Source organism: Hyperolius riggenbachi, chromosome 2 (assembly GCF_040937935.1).
Source record: "Hyperolius riggenbachi isolate aHypRig1 chromosome 2, aHypRig1.pri, whole genome shotgun sequence".
Lineage (NCBI taxonomy): Eukaryota > Metazoa > Chordata > Amphibia > Anura > Hyperoliidae > Hyperolius > Hyperolius riggenbachi.
In genome coordinates, this window is record NC_090647.1 from 404112659 (window position 1) to 404133656 (window position 20998).

The window sequence follows — 20998 nt, forward strand, 5'->3', positions numbered from 1 at the left end:
GGGGAGACAGGGACACAGCACATGTGTCCTTGACCGGTTTCGCCGGACTTCCGGCTTCCTCTGAAGGTACACCACTTCCTGTGCAACCCCTCTCTTTATCCCCCCAGGCCCGCCGGGAGCGAAGAGGCCAGCCCCGCCCACCCCCAACAGCGGCCAATGCCCGGCAGGGGGGCGGAGCCAGCCGACACAGCGGGCAGGCACCACAGCCACACACCCGATGCGCCGCCATAGCCCCGCCCACCCACCCGAACATCCACCGGGCGGTGGGGCGGAGCGGGCAGACGCGACACGGAGGCCGCCGTGCGACACCCATGGCACGCCCGCCAAGCCCCGCCCCCACGCCCGGAAGCGCCGCCAGAGGGGGCGGACGAGGACAGCCACCAAAATTTAAATATTAAATAATAATAATACTATACAGGTACCTTCCACAAGACTTAAGTAACTGGTTTCCGTTAGTGGTGTAGTGAAATCTGAGCTAAATCATCTGATGATTTTCTTGTGCAGTAAGAGATGAGGAGACCTGAGATCCCTATCTCGTTTTGCAGGGGGATGCAGGTTGCCTAATGGTTACCTGACGGGCACATAATTCCTAATTGTTATTTGAGGGACAGACTAACCAGCAAGCTCATGGTGAACCAGAACTCATTGGAGTGTGTGAGGGGCTACAATGGTCCTAAAAGCCCCCTTACTAAAATGCTAAGAAACACAAAAGTTTGCTTTCTTAAAACATAAAGAATTTGCGATAATTCAGGTTGGAGTGAGCTTGAGATGTCTCCCAGTGCATCACTGCTGAATATATGCAAATTAACCATTTTTACCCTTAGAAGCTAAACACACCTCCAGAACCGCTGGAATGCAATGATGTGTCAGCTTGTTAACTTGTACAGAGCCATAATAATCCAACATGCATACAGACTGTTTTGGAATGTTTGATCCTCATCAGTGCATGGCATGGATTAATTTGGCTCTATGGAGTAGGGCTTGTAACACCGAGAGGTACAGACTAACTGGCTCTGTACAAATTAACAAGCTAGCACATCATTGCATTCCAGCGGTTTTGGAGGTGTGTTTTGCTTCTAAGGGTAACAATGGTTAATTTGCATATATTCAGCCGTGATGCACTGGGAGACATCTCAAGCTCACTCCAACGTGAATTATCACAAATTCTTTCTGTTTTAAGAAAGCAAACTTTTGTTTTAATTTGAGGGACACATGCTGCTTAATGGTTGTTTGGGAGATGCATGCTCCCTAATTGCTGTTTGGGTGACACTCGCTGCCTAATGATTTGGAAAAACATCCTTAAATATTTAGGAGACACAGGTTGCTTAAAGTGAAACTGTAACCAAGGATTGAACTTCATCCAAATCACTAGCTGATACCCCCTTTTCCATGAGAAATCTTTTCCTTTTCTCAAACGGATCATCAGGTGGCTCTGTATGGCTGATATTGCAGTGAAACCCTTCTCACAGGTGTGATGTCAGGACCATGGTGCTGACATCACACTGTGGGAGCCTTGTTGCATTGTGGGAAATAACAGCTGTTTCCAACTGACAAAAAGCAAGCAGCAGCTACTTTCACTCACTTCACCTGCCAGCATTAAAAATGTCGCCATGTGATAAATGTCAGAATGTAAATCAGGGAGAGGAAAGATTTTACAATGGACAAACACTGACAAAATCATTTATACATAATTGTTGTGAAAATTAAGCACTTTTGTTCATTACGTTATTTTCACTGGAGTTCCTTTTTAAAGCAAACCTGAAGTAAGGAAACTGATTTCAAATTTGATACATATAGTACATAAGCTAGACGGCTCTGGATACCATATAGGCTTTGGCCTCAATTCTGGTAGCTATGTGCAGTAAATATTTTTTTGTATTTTCCTCTTTTTTTTAAGCAATTCTGAAATATTTTTCCGTATTTCCAAACATGCTGTAAAATGTGTGCTAAATGCATAAAGTGCTCTAAAAAGTGTGGCATTTCCGCAATATGCATGCAGTAAATAAATAATAGTAGTCTTTAAATGTCTTTCATAAGTTAGGATAGTCTTTGGAAGATGTTTTGTTTTTTTTTTTAAACGGGGGTGAGGGGGGTAGAAGGTGTATTTGATTATTACTATTTACACAGCCTGAATAGGAACTTTACTAAAACAGCAATAGGAACTCCACTAAAAACTTCCAATTGTTACACTGATCGGTAAATTATGTGCTAACATGACCCCTAATTTCCATGAGATTAAAAATGTAAAATTAATACAAATTAATATATGAAATACCGCATAATTTACCGAATTTGGTAATTCATGACTAAAATTTACAGCATGTGATAAAACATGACTAAAATCTACCAGGATTGCTAAGGCTGGATTCACAGTGGTCAGTTGCATAACACATGCGTTATAATGCACTGAAATGTGTGTGAACTGCAATGGATACTGGACATAGACTTTAATGCAAAGGCTGCATGCAGCAAGTTAGAAAAACCTGATCAGTTACACCCATTTACTGTGAACAAGCCCATAGAACTGTATGGGCAGTGAGTTGATATGAAGAATTATTCTGCAATGCAACTGAGCACTGTGAACCTAGCCTATATGTCATTACCGCATGCGGTAAATTACTGTACATGCGGTAATTTGCTTGAAAACCCTACCAGAATTGAGGCCAATCTCTTGTGACAACAACCACTTTTTGCAACTTGCTGTTGCTTTCTCCAGGGCACACTGTGTGTCTCATGCTTTTTTGTCAATGAGGAAAAGAAAGCCGGGGTGGGAGAAAGTTTTGGGGTAACCTGTAAAATGTTAGTCACTGTAGCTCAGATGGTGTTACCCATGTGATGTTGGATCTGTTTGTCCAATTTTCCTCAACAGCAGACCAAGTACCTACTTAGCTGTCAAGGTCCTGTTGATTTCACCAGTGATTGGTGCATGCATACCATATTTTTCTTTGAGACCTCTTTCACAGTGGGACGTTAAAGTCGCACATTATAAAAAATTATTAACGCACAACAATACAAAGTCTGTGTGACATTCACAGTGCACACGTTGTGTTGTGTGTAATGTGTAGCAATATTTAGAAAGTGCTGCATCCTGTGCGTTTAGCAATAAATCTGCTGCGTTATGTGTGTTGCACATGCTCAGTAAAGTTTTTTTTTTTTTTATGTAACACATGCGCCGTTTTCGTTCCATCAGTATGCAACGAAAATGGCGCACCAAGAGACACATAACGCAGTGCAAAATAACGTCCAATTTCATAACCTACATGCGCTGCGTTAGGGGCACGTTGTGCGACTTTAACGTCACATCAAATGCAATGCCCCACTGTGAAAGAGGCCTAAAGGTTATTATGCTGTTGTATGTCTTTTAGAGCAGAGAGGAAGTTCTGAGTTTAGGTCCTCTTTAACAATGTCTGCTTCCATGAAAACAGGAAGAAGACACACTGCAGATTTATTGCAGGATTCGTATCAGCTGTAACAAGGAAATGTTTTTCTTTAAAGTTTATTATGCTGTTGCGTATGTTTTAGAGCAGAAATGTTAGGAGTTCAGATCTGTTTGAAGACAGCACTGAATAACCACCATTGTAACTCCTAGCCAATCCCAGTTGATATACAAATTATTCACCATTGCTCTATTTCTTAAGTGCACTCTGGGCACTCCGGTTTCCTCCCACATCCCATAAACATACAGGTAGGTTAAAGGGGCACTATGGCGAAAATTTGTAAAATTTGAAATATGTGCAAATAAGAAGTACGTTTTTACCAGCGTAAATTGAGCCATAAATTACTTTTCTCCTATGTTGCTGTCACATAATCTGACAGAAGCGACAGGTTTTGGACTAGTCCATCTCTTCATGGGAGATGTATTTATTTTCAAAAGCACTTAGTGAATGGCAGTTGCTCTGTCCAACTGCCAAAAAAAACTGTGTAGCGTGCAGGGAAGCTGGCCAGCATCATTGTTTAAATCCTTTTTAGGGAATATCTTTATAAATAATAAAAGCCTTGCTGAGAATCCCCTATGAAGAGATGGACTAGTCCAAAACCTGTCACTTCTGTCAGATTTCTACTACCTACTGCAATTGGCTTCCACTTAAATTGGCCCAAGACTATGACACATGCACTACAACATACACACATAGACATTTGACTATGGTAGGGACTAGATTGTGAGCCCCTCTGAGGGAAAGTTAGTAACAAGACATAATATACTCTGTACAGCGCTACATAATATGTCGGAGTTATATACCGTAAATACTTAAAATAAATAAATAAATAAATAAATAAATAAGTGCCCTTTGTAGACAGCAGCAAGTGAAACTTATACAGTCATAAGGGTTTTTGCTAACAAAAATTGCAAGGCAGGAATGGTCCTTCTTGAAGTTAGTCTAATGAATAATGCCTATCAAGCAGAAGCTGAGCTAAGATTTTGGGCACAAACGAACTATACAAAAATAAAGCTACACACGCTTTCAATAGCTGTCTCTCAGAAAGATTGTTCTGAGAACATTCTGGTTAATCCAAGACACAAGGCTTGGCCTGTTCTGTTCCGTGGGAGATGAGGTTGGTGGGGAGGTGAGGTTGCCCTGCTAGTATTACAAAATAAAAAAACAATAGAGACCTGTAGTTAGTGACTCAACATGATAGATCTATGGCTCTGTTCCCACCAGCCAGAGAATGGACATTTTTTAAACATTCTCTGTTCATCGAATGAATGGCTCCTAATTTATAAATAGGAGCCGTTCACGCTTGTCACGCAGCAATGGATCTGCGGGATACATTGCAGTAAGCGGACTGCACTTCTGTGTAGTCTGTGATAATCCCGAACAGACCGATATGCGTACCCCATATAACCTATGAGGGATCGCATCTGCCCGGGCTGCAGCCGGACCATTGGAGCAGACATTACACTGTCCGCCTCCGCTGGTCAAGCACAAGTGGGAACCGAGCCTAACTATGTTGCGATGGTGTTGGGCATTGCCTGTACTCACATTACATTTTTATACAATCTTTCCAGCCAATGAAAATCTAGTATGCATATGTAGCTTAAGTCAACAATGAATGAAATTAATATAAACAACATTGTTATATAAGGTAACAGATTCCTCACAGGTGTGCTGGATGTCTCCAACTCCTTCGCTTGCTGGATCCTCTTTTCTTGCATATGCTGTTCATTTTTCTTCTGTAACCAAGCTTTAAATGCCACCTCATTTTCTCTCTGTTTATGCTCTTCTTCTTCTTTCTTACGTTCTTCTTCCTTGTTGCAAAACATATTTATGCATAAAATTACTTTTCTAACTTTCCATCATGTTATATGTTTGCATATGCAAAGAGGTAAATAAAGAAAACAAAAAAAACGTTACGTTGAGCTCCTCTCTACAAACTTTATTGGAATCTAATTTCCCATTTAAATGGTCCCCAAGGGCCTTGACTTATTTAGGAACCAAAATTCCTAGAAGTTTCAATGACATATTCCATCTTAATTATAAGCCTTTATTGTCGACTGCAAAAGCAGAACGTCAGAGGTGGGATGTCACAAGCTTCATGTGGTTTGGCGCGTTAATATTATTAAGATGAATCTCTTACCCAGATTTCTTTATATCTTCCAGACCCTCCAAGTGGCGGTGCCACCTTCAGACTTCCAACGCTTTGTCTGGAAACATAAACCCCCGAGACTCAGACACTCCATTGCCATGTTACCAAAAGATAGGGGCGGTATGGCCCTTCCCGACTTACAGCTCTACTACGCTGTGGCTCCCCTAATTAGAATAATAGATTGGCATCGACAATCGGCACTCAAACAGTGAGTAGTGATGGAACACGATGTGGCCCATCCACACTTGTGCAATCTCCCATGGTTATGTGAGTCCACCCTCAGGATTTTCCATAAATGTCGTGCCTCTGCATCTTTATCTCCCTGGCCATCACCTATGCTTCCCCTCCTGGATAACCTGTTGTTTCCCCAGGGAACGAATAAAGCAGCGTATACGAATTGTCGAGGCACAAGGCCCTTGAGAGCTTGCCACTTGCTAGAGGGGGGTTCATGGCTGAAACTGAATGCCGTCCGCTCCTGTTTACAGGGGCACTATGGCAAAAAATTGTAAAATGTAAAATATGTGCAAACATAGACAAATAAGAAGTAGTTTTTTTCCTGAGTAAAATGAGCTATAAATTACAGTACTTTTCTCCTATGTTGCTGTCACTTACAGTAGGTTGTAGAAATCTGACAGAAGTTACAGGTTTGAAGCTCAACACACACCATACAATCTTGGTTGTACAGATTTACCAAATCTATGTAGTATAAGGGCCAACAGATTGAAAATACATACTATAATTGATTGGATAAGCTCTTATACTACATGAAAGTGGTAAGATTGAACAACCAAGATTGTATGGTGTGTGTTGAGCCTTAGACTAGTCCATCTCTTCATAGGTAATTCTCAGGGATTAATTTATTTTTAAAAGCAATTAGTGAATGACAGTTGCTCTGTCCAACTGCCAAAAAAACTGTGTAGCGAGCAGGGAAGCTGGCTAGCATCATTGTTTAAATCCTTTTTAGGGAATATCTTTATAAAGAATAAAAGCCTTGCTGAGAATCCACTATGAAGAGATGGACTACCCCAAAACCTGTCACTTCTGTCATATTTCTACTGCCTACTGTAAGTGACAGCAGCATAGGAGAAAAGTAATTTATGGCTCATTTTACTCTGGAAAAAAATGTACTTCTTATTTGTCTATGTTTGCACATATTTTAAATTTTACAATTTTCGCCATAGTGCCCCTTTAAATCTTTCACAGTTGGATGACTGGTCTTATATCCAATTTAGACACCTGACCAGTGTTGGGACTATAGCAGCTTTATCCCAGGAGATGACTCACTTTGAAACCATATGTGCCGGTGAGGGCTATATGACTGGAGGTATTTCCCAGATCTACGCCATGTTGGTCACATGCAAAGAACCAGCTATATCTTTATGCTTTAAGTGGGAGTCTACATTGGGTAATACATTTACGGACACACAATGGCAACGGGTAGTCCTTATGGCGCATAAGTGTTTAGTTTCTGCCCGCATACAGGAATCAGGGTATAAATGACTCACTCATTGGTACTCCACTTCGGACAGACTACATAAGATGTACCCCAAGACAAGCCCCCTTTGCTGGAGATTTAGATCACAGGTGGGCACCCTATTTCCCATCTTCTGGAGCTGTCCGGTCCTTGGGGGGGGGAGGTGACCATAGCCAAAATGAGACACACATGGGGGAAGCCATGTGTGGGGTCTTTTTTTATTTTGTATGTACAAACTCTACAGCGCCGAAGCTGAAGCCTGTACTGTACGTTAAGCACTGTATTAAGCTTTTGAGTGGATTACTTGCTGTATTTCTCTGTTATTATGCACCAGGCAGAACTGGATACCTGCCAAGTTTATATCTGTACCTGTTTACTTTTATGTGATTTTGTGATGCGGTATGTTGTTTCACTTGTTTCAACTTTAAAGAAAATAAAGAATCTTAAAAAAAAAAAAAAAGAAAACCAAAAATAAAGAAGCTGGGTAGGATGTGTCCTTTTTAGTCATTTCAACAACAAAAATTCACATACTACTAAAATCAGTTCAGAGTGTGTAGACAGTTTTTCAAATTTTGTGCATATCTGCACCCTAACCCTAACCAAGGAAATGAGTGCATCCTGACCAACCTGCTTAGCCTAAACACCTCTTTTAACCCCCGAATGAGTGGTTATGTGTTCTGTGCCAAGCTTTTCTAAACTTCTAAACTACTAGTGGCATGGTGCCCTCATCAGAGCAGCACACATGAATGCATGATGCACACCCTCCTCTAAATAAATAAAAAAAGCATACTTTTTGTTTATTTATTTAAGGATTTATAAAGCGCCAACATATCATGCAGCGCTGTACAGAATATATTGTCTGGTCCTTAAAGAAAACCTGAACTGAAAATGAAAAGTCTAAATAAGCATACACAAGTCATGCTTACCTTCCATGTAGTCTACTCCTCAGTGTCTTTCTCCTGTCCCGCGTCCTGTTTGTTCACTGTGATCAAGGGAATTTTCCGTCCTCCATTTTGAAAGTGGTCATTACCCCATAATGGCTTCCTGGCCAGCACACTGTTAAACTGTAACATCGGCCACTTGAGCAATAGGGAAATATGGACATTACCTGGTACATCAGTTTTCCTCTCTGACAGCAACTGATAAATAACTGACAGCAACTGATATATTTCAGATCTGACAAAATATTGTCAGAACTGGAAGGGATTATTGTCGGAAGAAAATGGTGAGCTTCTGAGAGGAACTGATGGCAAGGTAACTATGTAATGTTCATTTGAAGTTACCTCATGTGTTTATTTCAAATATTTTTACTCAGTACAGGTTCTCTTTAACTCTCCCTCAGAGGGGCTCACAATCTAATCCCTGTCATATGTCTTATGTTATGTACAGTGGTGTGAAAAACTATTTTCCCCCTTCCTGATTTCTTATTCTTTTGCATGTTTGTCACACTTAAATGTTTCTGCTTATCAAAAGCCGTTAACTATTAGTCAAAGATAACATAATTGAACACAAAATGCAGTTTTAAATGATGGTTTTTATTATTTAGTGAGACAAAAAACTCAAAACCTTCATGGCCCTGTGTGAAAAAAGAAATTGCCCCTGAACCTAATAACTGGTTGGGCCACCCTTAGCAGCAATACCTGCAATCAAGCGTTTGCGATAACTTACAGCACTCTGGAGGAATTTCGGCCCACTCATCTTTGCAGAATTGTTGTAATTCAGCTTTATTTGAGGGTTGTCTAGCATGAACCGTCTTTTTTAAGGTCGTGCCACAACATCTCAATAGGATTCAGGTCAGGACTTTGACTAGGCCACTCCAAAGTCTTCATTTTGTTTTTCTTCAGCCATTCAGAGGTGGATTTGCTGGTATGTTTTGGGTCATTGTCCTGCTGCAGCACCCAAGATCGCTAGAATTCATGGTTCCATCTATCACAGCAAGCCTTCCAGGTCCTGAAGCAGCAAAACAACCCCAGACCATCACACTACCACCACCATATTTTACTGTTGGTATGATGTTCTTTTGCTGAAATGCTGTGTTACTTCTACGCCAGATGTAACGGGACACGCACCTTCCAAAAAGTTCAACTTTTGTCTCGTCGGTCCACAAGGTATTTTCCCAAAAGTCTTGGCAATCATTGAGATGTTTTTTAGCAAAATTGAGACGAGCCTTAATGTTCTTTTTGCTTAAAAGTGGTTTGCGCCTTGGATATCTGCCATGCAGGCCATTTTTGCCCAGTCTCTTTCTTATGGTGGAGTCGTGAACACTGATCTTAATTGAGGCAAGTGAGGCCTGCAGTTCTTTAGATGTTGTCCTGGGGTCTTTTGTGGCCTTTCGGATGAGTTTTCTCTGCGCTCTTAGGGTAATTTTGGTCGGCCGGCCACTCCTGGGACCGTTCATCACTGTTCCATGTTTTTGCCATTTGTGGATAATGGCTCTCACTGTGGTTTGCTGGAGTCCCAAAGCTTTAGAAATGGCTTTATAACCTTTACCAGACTGATAGATCTCAATTACAGTACTTTTGTTCTCATTTGTTCCTGAATTTCTTTGGATCTTGGCATGATGTCTAGCTTTTGAGGTGCTTTTGGTCTGTGCTTTTGGTCTACTTCTCTGTGTCCGATAGCTCCTATTTAAGTGATTTCTTGATTGAAACAGGTGTGGCAGTAATCAGGCCTGGGGATGACTACAGAAATTGAACTCAGGTGTGATAAATCACAGTTATTTTTTAACAAGGGGGGGCAATAACTTTTTCACACAGGGCCATGTAGATTTGGAGTTTTTTTTCTCACTAAATACTAAAAACCATCATTTAAAACTGCATTTTGTGTTCAATTATGTTATCTTTGACTAATAGTTAACGGTTTTTGGTGAGCAGGAACATTTAAGTGTGACAAACATGCAAAAGAATAAGAAATCAGGAAGGGGGCAAATAGTTTTTCACACCACTGTATGTATCATGTAGTGCATGTATTGTAGTCTAGGGTAAATTTAGGGGAAAGCCAATTAACTTTTCTGTATGTTTTTTGGGATGTGGGAGGAAACCCGAGTTCCCAGAGGAAACCCACGTAGACACGGGGAGAACATACAAACTCCTTGCAGATGTTGACCTGGTTAAGATTTGAACCAGGGACCCAGCGCTGCAAGGCGAAAGCGCTAACCACTACACCACCGTGCTGCCCAAGCTTCCAAGCTTTATCAACCCTTTACCCCTAACAAAGGTTGGGACTTCCCAAAAAAGTGGAGCTGACAAGGGTGTGGCCCAAACCCTGGGGCTGGGCAATATCAGCCCAGGTGGTTCTTAGCATTGGGGGTACTTTGCAAAAGGGAGGCTGAAATCCTAACGACCTCCTGCAAAGCACTCTAGTCCAATGTTAAGGATAAGATCCCAGGTGGAAATGCGGGAACAGTGTGGGACGTATTGTGGGATCTTGAACCCCCTATTAAACAGAAACACAAAAGTCCTATTAAACAGATGTTTGCTATCATGTAGATATATAGGTAAAAGGGGACATTTATGAGGTGTTCTCACTGCGTTTTGATTTTGAGAAAATCGAAAATGTGGTGTCTGTATCATTTTTAGACAGATTTTTCTTAAAGGAATGAGCAAAAAGGCTAATTGCTCTGAAAATTACTTTGCAAAATCGCAGTTGCTACGCGTTTAGCGATTGCGTTTTGTAGTGTGAACTAGGGCTTAAAGAGCTTTTTCTGTGAAACAGCCCTTACCAAAAACCTAGCATTGTGATTGTGCATTTGTTTTCCAGTATTTTTTTTTCTGTTCTTCATTGGTAAATGTTCATTATTCTTCTGTGATTCTTCTATTCTTCATCTGCATTTCTTCTGTTTCTTCTGTTCTTTATATGCATTTTTTTTTTGTTCTCTTCTGTAAATTTTCAGTTTTTATTCTTTAATTCTTCTGTTCTTCATGTGAAATGTTTCTTCTATTTTGATTGCAGAACATCAGCCTCACCATATTACTCTCTCATTTTCCCACTGAAAAATAAACATGAACCCCAGCAAGTCCATATCTGATTTTCCCACTGATACTTCTCATTGGTACCATGGCTCTAGCCCAATGGGAATCACAGCAGTATATTAAAATAAGTCCCAGCAAGAAATTGAAATCAGCTCCAGAAGGGCATATTTAAATTTCCCACCAAACTTCTGTATGTGTCCTTTTATATGCACAATATCATTTATGTTGTCCTGCATGAAGAAAAGAGGTTGATAAAAGTTTATTTTATGACACACTTTCACACACTAGGGGCTTGATTCACTAAGACAAATAGCATGCCTTATCAGAGATAACACGCCTTATCAAAGTTAACACGCCTTATCAGAGTAGCATAGCAAACTTATGACTGCTAATTGGCAATGACGAGAGCTCCACTCGTCCTGCCCTGAGCCCCTTTGGGTTCATAGCACTCGCTATGCTACTCTGATAAGGCGTGGTAACTTTGATATGGCGTGCTAACTTTGATAAGGCATACTATTTGTCTTAGTGAAACAGGCCCTATGTGTGTGTGTGTGTCTGTGTGTGTGTGCACTGGTACACAATGTTACAATGGAGATTGCATGCCCACTAGGCAACATGGCTCTCAATATGCAGTAGTCTGTGGTAGAATTTGGTTCTTGCACATCACAGCCACTCACCTGTTGGACACAATGCATTGTATCCTGCTTTAGCAAAGTAGTGGCACAAAGCTGAGGAATTGCAATCCCTCAGCTTTGTAAATCGGACTCTTTGTTTTGCATTTGAAAATGCTAGTGGAGCAGCAATGGTATTCCAAAATTACAGATGTGTGAGAACCTTTCCTAACAGTCAGGAATAAAAGGGATTGTTTTGTAATTAAATAGTTACATAGTTTGGTTGAGAAAAACCTTGCTTTATTTGCATTGAAGGGCATCTACGGCTATAATTATAAGGAAGAGTTGATCCAGGGATTTATCTGACTGCAATCTGGAGTCCGGAAGGAATTTTTCCCTATAAGGCTAATTGGGCCAGATTGCAGTCAGATAAATCCCTGGATCAACTCTTCCTTATAATTATAGCCGTGGATGCCCTTCAATGCAAGTAAAGCATCCAAGCCCTCTTTAAATGCAGATATAGATTTTGCCATAACTACTTCCTGAGGTAAGATGTTCCAGAGTTTAACCACTCTCACCGTGAAGGACCACTTTCTAAATAGATGACAAATACTTTTTTCCTCCACAAGCAAATCATGTCCCCATGTCCGTCGTACAACCCTAGGGACAGAAAAGCTCATCTGCCAAGCTTTTGTATTGCCCTCTGACATGATAATTAGGTCATCTCTCAGTCGCCTTTTTTCCAAGCTAAATAAGTCTAGTTTGTCCAACCTTATTTGGTAAGTGAGTAATAAAGTGGAACTTCACATTTGCTGAAAAAAAAAATTAAATCCATTCAGTTCAGCTCAATACATTGCTAGGAATAATGGCAAACATTATGTCAACTTGCTTAACGTTGTTCGTGTGAATATGAAGCATGGGATTCCAAAATTTTCCTACCAGAATTTGTGAGAGTGGAGCATCAACGTTTGCTGTTATCATTTGATTAGTTCCAGGTGTTGAACTTAAGTGTTCTGCGCAGATAATTATTTACATGCATGTGAAGTGCTGAGAAGTTAACCACTTTACCCCCGCCCGTACGAATTTCTCCGTCCCTTTTTCCATCCTTTAACCCCCAGGGACAGAGAAATCCGTACTTTCCGCGTACCCGGCGCTGTCCGCGCTCCCGCTCGTAAACACGCCGCCCGCCGCTAGTAAACACGCCGCCGCCCGCTCGCCCGGAGACCAATGAACGGGAAAATCCATTCCCATTCGTTGATCTAAGCCCCACAATGATCCGCTGCTCTCCTATGGGCAGCGCGATCATTGTGAGAAAAAACTCACGTGTCCAGCCTCCTTATACTTCCTCCAAGCTTCCGGAAGGACGCTTGGAGGTCGCATTAAAACAAAAAGTTACTGTGGCCATCTTGTGGCCAAATAGTAAACTACACCCTACACATTTTTCACATACAAATAAATGATTTTTACACAAAAAATTAACTCATTACCTCCCACACTCCCCATTTTTTTTTTTTGTAATTAAAAAAAAATTCAAAAATTTACAATTAAAAAAAATACATAAATAGTTACCTTAGGGACTGAACTTTTTAAATATTTATGTCAAGAGGGTATAACACTGTTACTTTATAAACTATGGGCTTGTAATTAGGGATGGATGCAAAACTGAAAAAAATGCACCTTTATTTCCAAATAAAATATTGGCGCCAAACATTGTGATAGGGACATAATTTAAATGGTTTTATAACCGGGACAAAAGGGCAAATAAATTTCATGGGTTTTAATTACAGTAGCATGCATTATTTAAAAACTATAATGGCCGAAAACTGAAAAATAATTATTTTTTTCCCCACATTTTTCCTATTTTCCCATTAAAACACATTTAGAAAAAAATAATTCTTGGCATAATGTCCCACCTAAAGAAAGCCTAATTGATGGCGGAAAAAACAAGATATAGTTCATTTCATTGCGATAAGTAATGATAAAGTTATAGACGAATGAATGGAAGGAGCGCTGAAAGGTGAAAATTGCTCTGGTGCTCAGGGGGTAAAACCCCTCAGTGGTGAAGTGGTTAAAGGACACCCAAGGTGACATGTGACATGATGAGATAGACATGTGTATGTACAGTGCCTAGCACTCAAATAACTATGCTGTGTTCCTTTTTTACTTTCTCTGCCTGAAAGAGTAAAAAATCAGGCATGGGTCGGACTATTGTGTTACCCTCACTAATAAGGAATTACAACCATAAGATACTTTCCTGGTAGAAAATGGCTTCTGAGAGCAGGAAAGAGATAAAAAGGGGCAATATCTCATAGATTTTAGCTCTGGCATACTTTAATGAATGTGTCATTGAGAACAGGCCGTGAAACAGTAAACACTTAAAAATGAGCTGTAAATGTAAAATAAAACTGCGGGATAGCTAAAAACGTCATTTTTAGGAGAAGGAGGATAGTTATAATTGTTTAACTCATAATTTTTTTTCTCACCTTGGATGTCCTTTAACCACTTGAGGACCGCTGTGTTAAACCCCCCTAGTGACCAGGCCATTTTTTTTACTAAATAGGCCACTGCAGCTTTAAGGCCTTGTTGCAGGGCCGCACAACTCAGCACACAAGTAATCCCCCCCCCCCTTTTCTCCCCACCAACAGAGCTCTCTGTTGGTAGGGTCTGATCCCTGCTGGGATGTTTGTTTATTTTTATACAAATATAATCAGCGCGCGATCTCCTGCAATCCCCGCCTGCAGCCATTCACGCCACTCGGCGTGGAGTGGTTCTGGGGCTGCCGCCACGTTCACGCCAATTGGCGTGGAGTGGTCGGCAGGGGGTTAATACTGCAAAAGATTACATATTTCATGGCAGAAAAAAAACTGTGTACTACAAGGTAAAAGTGTACTTCACAGCAAATCAGTTACATAATAAATATACGGAATTGACTTTTTAATGACAAGTATATTTGTACCTCTCTCCTTAGTCTTTCTTGCCTTTCTTGAATCCTCTTTTGTAGCTCTTTTTGTTCATGAGAAAGACTGAATGTTGAGTTTCTAGTTGACACACCTGCAGACTGGGCTCTCCTTGATGGTTTTACTTTGTGTATAGACTTTGCTAAATGGGTAGCAGAGCTAGGTCGGACTTTAGGTCCAGTAGGTGGTTGGGGGATAACATTGTTTCGATTATTAACTGTGGACTTGTTCTTATGATCTACATCATCTCCATTAGCCAATATACCTAATCTAAGTTCCTTGTTACTAATGGGTGGCAGAGAACACTGGTTTTCAATATCCTTTAAATTAACCAGTTCAAACTTTCCATCTTTTTCAACTAAAACTTTTCCATCCTTGTGCTCCTCAGTAATTTCATTTTCTGTAGGATTCATCTCTTGTTTGGCTGGAACATCATTAAGATTCAGCTTATTTATGCTATCTACTGCATCTTCAGGGATACTTTCAGGTCTATCACTGTCTGGGAATTCTGGTGGTGGAATTTCCAGATCAATCAAATTATCCTTGAACTTGAGTCTTCTCTGTCTATTTTCATCAATAGTTTCCATTTCTAACTTTTTGTTTGCCTCTTCTATTTTCTCTGCAACATATCGCTTTGCCTCTTCTTCTTCAGGATCGACCTCATCACTCTCAGGGACAGCATCAAGTAAGAGATTAGGTTTTATATCAGTAAAATCTTGAGCTGTCTTGTCGCTGCCAGTGTTTTGTATATTATAACCTCTATTCTCTTGTACTGCATTATTAGGCTTCTGTTCCATGAGAGGTACATTGCTATTTTCATTCTGTAACAAAGCACAAGGTTTTAAGTGATTATAATAGTTTAAAATAAGAGAATGATCTCTTTACAACTTCAGCTGGACTAGACAATGTGAAGTGTTTTGGTACAACTTTATAAAATTGGTTATGCATATATATCTGGCTAACCATATTATGACAATAAAACCAAGCAGTCTACAAATTTGTTATTAAAGTTAAATGATTTTGGATAGCTAACAAAGGGCTTGATTCATTAACGCAGCTTAATGTGAAAGAGCGGCCACTATGTACGTGACAGTTAAAAATGGCGCACAGCGCCAGGGGAATAAAAAGGGCGCCCCATAGACTTACATTATATAACGCTATTTAGCGTTATAAGGGTTAAAAAATGGTGCAGGCAGTGTGCCTTACACTTATAACGCCATTTTCAGATGTACCCACTATGCAAGCCTTACATAGCAGCGCATGTAAGCAGGAGCATGCCTTCCTTAGTTATGTAAGCTGCCTACATAGCAACGTGTAAATGTGGGCGGTCCTTTGAAGTATCGCAACCGTGATACTTCACTAGTGGCCCCTACTGTGTCAATTAACACGTTAATGCAAGCACTGCTATGTAATAGCGGCCGCGCCTTCACATTAAGCCTGACTCGTCCACACTTTTTTCAGATATATTTCCCTGGACAAGCCCATACCACCAGGGAGGCTATGAAAGAACATAGGCTGCTGTATGCATTTATTTTTTAAGTAGACCTGTAATGAAAAAGTGCCCCAGTGGGTTATTTACCTCAAGAGGGGGAAGCCTCTGGATCCTAATGAGGCTTCCCCTGTCTTCTTCAGTCATGCAGACACAGTAGCGGCTGCAGCGCCTCACAATATTTACAATCTGCACAAGTGTAGTACAAGTTTCTCCTCAGGCTCCGGAGGAAATAGCCTAAATAGCAAAGGGGGACCGCTCTACTGTGCAGGTGCAAATTGCTTGCTCCTGCACAGAAGAGCAGACCCAATCAGGCTTGGCTATCTCTGCTGGAGCCCAAGGCTTGTACTTGTACTCAGCTTGTACTGCGCATGCGCATGCGCAGTTTGTAAATATTTCTGTGTGCTGTTCTGGGGAGCCAGAGCTGAACGCAGCGGCTCCCCCAGGAATTGACGGATCGCACCCGGCGATGCGCGCGCATCCCCACTTTAATGACGGAGCTCCGCTCCGAAACTTGACAAAACCCTGAGAATCCCCCATTAAAGGAGAACTGTAGTGAGAGGGATATGGAGGCTGCCATATTTATTTCCTTTTAAGCAATACCAGTTGCCTGGCTATTCAGCTAATCCTCTGCCTCTAATACTTTCAGCCATAGGCCCTGAACAAGCATGCAGCAGATCAGGTGTTTCTGACAAATTTAGACAGATATGACAAGATTAGCTGCATGCTTGTTTCTGGTGTGATTCAGACACTTCTTTAGGCAAATAGACCATCAGGGCTGCCAGGCAACTGGTATTGCTTAAAAGGAAATAAATATGGCAGCCTCCATATCCCTCTCACTACAGTTCTCCTTTAAGGAGACAGACTATTCCAAAACCTGTCAGATCTGTCATATTTACTGCTTACTGTAAACAACATGAACATAGAAGAAAAATAATTTACAGTGAATTTTAATCTGGAAGAAATGTATACCTTTTAAGTATGTGTACATGTATATTTAAAATTGTAAAATTTTTAGCGATTGTGGTCATTTAAGATGTAGGTCTTTTACCTCTAGGCCATATTTGTCAAAATCTGGCCTGCAGTGACATAGAATGTGACACGCAAGTGTTGTCTTCCATTTACATTATGTTTGGCCTACGAGGTCACTCTCGTGCTCCACCTCTTCTTTACTCTCCCTCCTGATTGCAAAAGAGCAGAGCGGTGAGCGTAGCCATGCTCTACTACGTTTTTGCTCCACCCACCTCTGCCCTCTTCACGGTGCTCTGTGCGAGGGCACCCTCCTTCTCTGCCCACTCCCACTGTCCAGATGCTTTGGTTCACAGTCTCTGTCAGAACAGATGTTGTCCCAGAGGAGCTGGAAGAGGCCCTGACATCCCGGTAGAAGCATGGGTGAAAGTTGTGGGCTAGAAGCTGCAGGTGAAAACAGTGTGAGGAGAAAAGGAATGGTGCTGGTAGGTGGCGTGTGAGGTTTTGCTCTGCCCCTCCAGCATTAGATCAGTTATGGATGGCTCTGTAAGTGGTTTTTTTTGTGTGCAAATGGCTGTGCGTATTAGGGGCGCATATTATTTCTGGCTATATAGCCCACTGTATCAGGAGAAACTATTGCTTTGCCTGTGTTCCTTAAAGAGAACCCGAGGTGGGGTTCTACGAATCAAATCTGCGCTCAAAGGCTGGGTCTGCTTATACAGCCCAGCCTCTGTTGCTATTTCAATCCCCCCAAAGTTCCCACTCCGCTCTTTCTATAAATCATCAGCCGCGCTGCCGACACGGAGCGTGTCACAGCGGGCTATGTTTATTTTTGGACTGTCACTCTCGCTGCTCCCCCCGCCTCCTGCATAGCGGCGGTCCCCGCCCGCGTCCCTTTCCTCCAATCAGCGGGGAGGGAAGGGACGCAGGCGGGGACCGGAGCTATGGAGGAATCGAGGGAACGGAAGAGCTTGACAGCGCGGCTGTGATTTATGGGGAGAGCGGAGCGCAGGGGGAACTTTGGGGGGATTGAAATAGCAACAGAGGCTGGGCTCTATAGGCAGATCCAGCCTCTGAGCGCAGATTTCATTCGTAGAACCCCACCTCGGGTTCTCTTTAAAAGGTTAAGTTTCGTCTCTGTCAAGGAACTAAACAGGTAACTAGTCCCTGTTACTGATTGCCCTCGCAAGAAGGCCTATGGCAGTTATGATCTGGAGCTTCTCCCTAGCTACAGGTCTCCATATAGGAGGGTTACAAGAATCTACTGTATATGTGGATGGCAAATCAACCTGGTTGATGTGTTCTCCTTTTTGGTTGCTGAGCTTGAGGTGATCAGATAGCTTGGTTTTTATTCAGGGCTTTGGATGAATTAGCACAAGTGCCTTATCTTCCAATTAGATTATAATATAGGAACTCAATCAAATAAATTTGCTGTTACTTTGGGTTGACAGACTTATACATTTGAGTATTCATATCTCTAGGGACATAAAACAAATTATTCCACTGAATCTGTTACCACTACTTGAAGAATTGACAAATAAGTGTACAATGTGACATCCCTTATCATTGCTATTAATTAAGGAAATTTTAATGTAGGACCTAGGTGAAGTAGGGAGGGTAATAGAGAGCACATATGATCTAGACATAGTAGACAGACAATGGAAACCTGGGAACAAATGCTTGCCTTCCTAAAACAAAAGGTATTTGCGATAATTCAGGTTGGACTGAGCATATGATGTTTCCCGCGATACATCACTGCTGATTATGCAAATCATCCTTTATTGTCCCTGTAAGCTATCCACACCTCCAGAACCACTGGAATACAGCTTGTTAATTGTACGTACAGACCGGACACATCATTACATTCCAGTGGTTCTGGAGGGGTGGTTATCTTACTGGGACAACAAAGGATGATTTGCATATTCAGCAGTGAAGCATCGTGGGAGACATAATATGCTCACTCCAACCTGTATTATTGCAAATACCTTCTGTTTTAAGAAGGCAAACTTTTGCTTTGCTTAAAGAGGAACTGTAACAGCAAAACGTCCCCTGGGGGGTACTCACCTCGGGTGGGGGAAGCCTCAGGATCCTAATGAGGCTTCCCACGCCGTCCTCCGTCCCTCGGGGGTCTCGCGGCAGCCCTCCGTACAGCCGTGACGTAATATTTACCTTCCTGGCTCCTGCGCAGGCACTCTGACGGCTGTCGGCTCCGAAGTAGGCGGAAATACCCGATCGCCGTCGGGTCCGCTGTACTGCACAGTCGCAAGTCTCCGGCGCCTGCGCAGTAGAGCGGACCCGACGGAGATCGGGTATTTACGTCTATTTCCGAGCCGAAAGCAGCCACAGCACCCCCGCTGGAGCCAGCAAAGGTAAATATTGAAATTACAGTCGGGCCTGTCGCCGGCTGTTCAGAGGGTTGCAGCGAGACCCCCGTGGGACGGAGGACGGCGTGGGAAGCCTCATTAGGATCCGGAGGCTTCCCCCACCCCAGGTGAGTACCCCCCAGGGGATCTTTTTGAAGTTACAGAGTCTCTTTAACATTTTAGTAAGAGGGTTTTTTGGTCCTTTGTAGCCCCTTACACACTCTTAGGAGTTCTGGTTCGCCATGAGCTTACTGGGTAGTCCGTAACTCTGGGAATAAATGTGTAACAGCCTTGAAGTACTTGGTCTAAACTTTCCTCAAAGTTTTCATACATTAGCCCGTATTTAAATTAGCCACTTTTTCCTCAAATACAGTATATCTACGTCCTCTATAACTTAATCAAAGCCACGAGGACATAGATAAATGTTTTGTAGTTGAAGCAGTGCTGTGGATAATTGGGTACGCACCTAGGCACGCTCCTGTCACAGCCTGCATCAGCACCAATTGGTGTAAAGGAGCATGGCTGCCTAATACATAAGGGTTGCCTAATATGAGGAGGGGGGGCTGCCTAACAAGAGAAGGGCGCTGCCTAATAGTGGGGGGCACATATATTTGAGTTTAGGGGTGACAATACTGGTGGCACATCTAATACTGGAGGGCACATCCGGCTATACTGGGCGGGGGGCATAATAATGGTGGCACATAATCGGGGGGTAGTAGTGGGAGGACATCTGGCTATATATACGGGGGAGGTCTTAATACTGAGGGCACAGCTGACTATCTATACAGGGGGCTGGGTATACTATGGGTACATCTAGCTACCTATAGGGGGGCTTATACTGGGAGCACAACTGGGTACCTGTACTGAGGGGGAGGGGAGCATACCAGGTTATCTACACTGAGGGATACCCAATACTGGGTGCATCTATGAGGGATTAATAGTAGGGGCACATCTGGCTACTTATAGTGTGGGGTAACACCTACCTAATTATTATTAATATTATTTTTTATTTATATAGCGCCAACATATTCCGCAGCACTTTACTAAGCACAATAAGACGACAAGGGGAACATAGATACAACTAACAAATGTACAGCAGAGTTCCAAGCAGCACAAATATTGTTACAAAACAGTACACATTAGGAGGATGACCCTGCCCTTGCGAGCTTACACTCTAATGGGTAGTGGGGGACACACTAGGTAAGGGGGTGGAGGATGGATGAGGCAGTGACCCTTTGCCTCTGATTACAATGTGACAGATAAGTAAATAAGGGCTATAGAATGTTATAAGCTTGTCTGAAGAGGTGTGTTTTAAGAGTGCGTTTGAAGATGCCCAGGTTTAGAGCATGACGTACAGGCTGTGGAAGAGAGTTCCAGATAAGAGATGATGCTCGTGTAAAGTCCTGGATGCGAGCATGAGAGGAGGTGATCAGCTTAGAGGCCAGGAGAATTTCTTGGGAGGAGCGGTGGTTGCGGGAGGGACAATATCTTGAGATTAGTGAGGAGATGTATGGAGGAGACAACCCGTGGAGGGCTTTGTACGAGTCAGGAGTTTGAACTGGATCCTCTGGGTAATGG

At 42.2% G+C, this 20998-nt stretch overlaps 1 protein-coding gene across 6 annotated transcripts in view; it reads right to left on the bottom strand.

Moving 5' to 3' along the window:
- The window catches only part of CCDC181 (coiled-coil domain containing 181), a 162657-nt gene that overhangs the window by 84672 nt on the left and 56987 nt on the right, over positions 1–20998 (bottom strand). For 5 of the 6 annotated variants that reach the window (XR_011026388.1, XM_068269813.1, XM_068269816.1 and 2 more), the window contains 2 exons: positions 14599–15420; positions 5102–5248 (listed from right to left, as the gene is read on the bottom strand). Coding sequence is in view for 5 of the 6 variants with exons in the window: in XM_068269813.1 (XP_068125914.1) it covers positions 5102–5248; positions 14599–15420 (969 nt within the window). In the remaining variant the exon portion in view is untranslated. The remainder of the gene's footprint in view (positions 1–5101; positions 5249–14598; positions 15421–20998) is intronic. The other variant, XM_068269818.1, reaches the window with a different exon arrangement.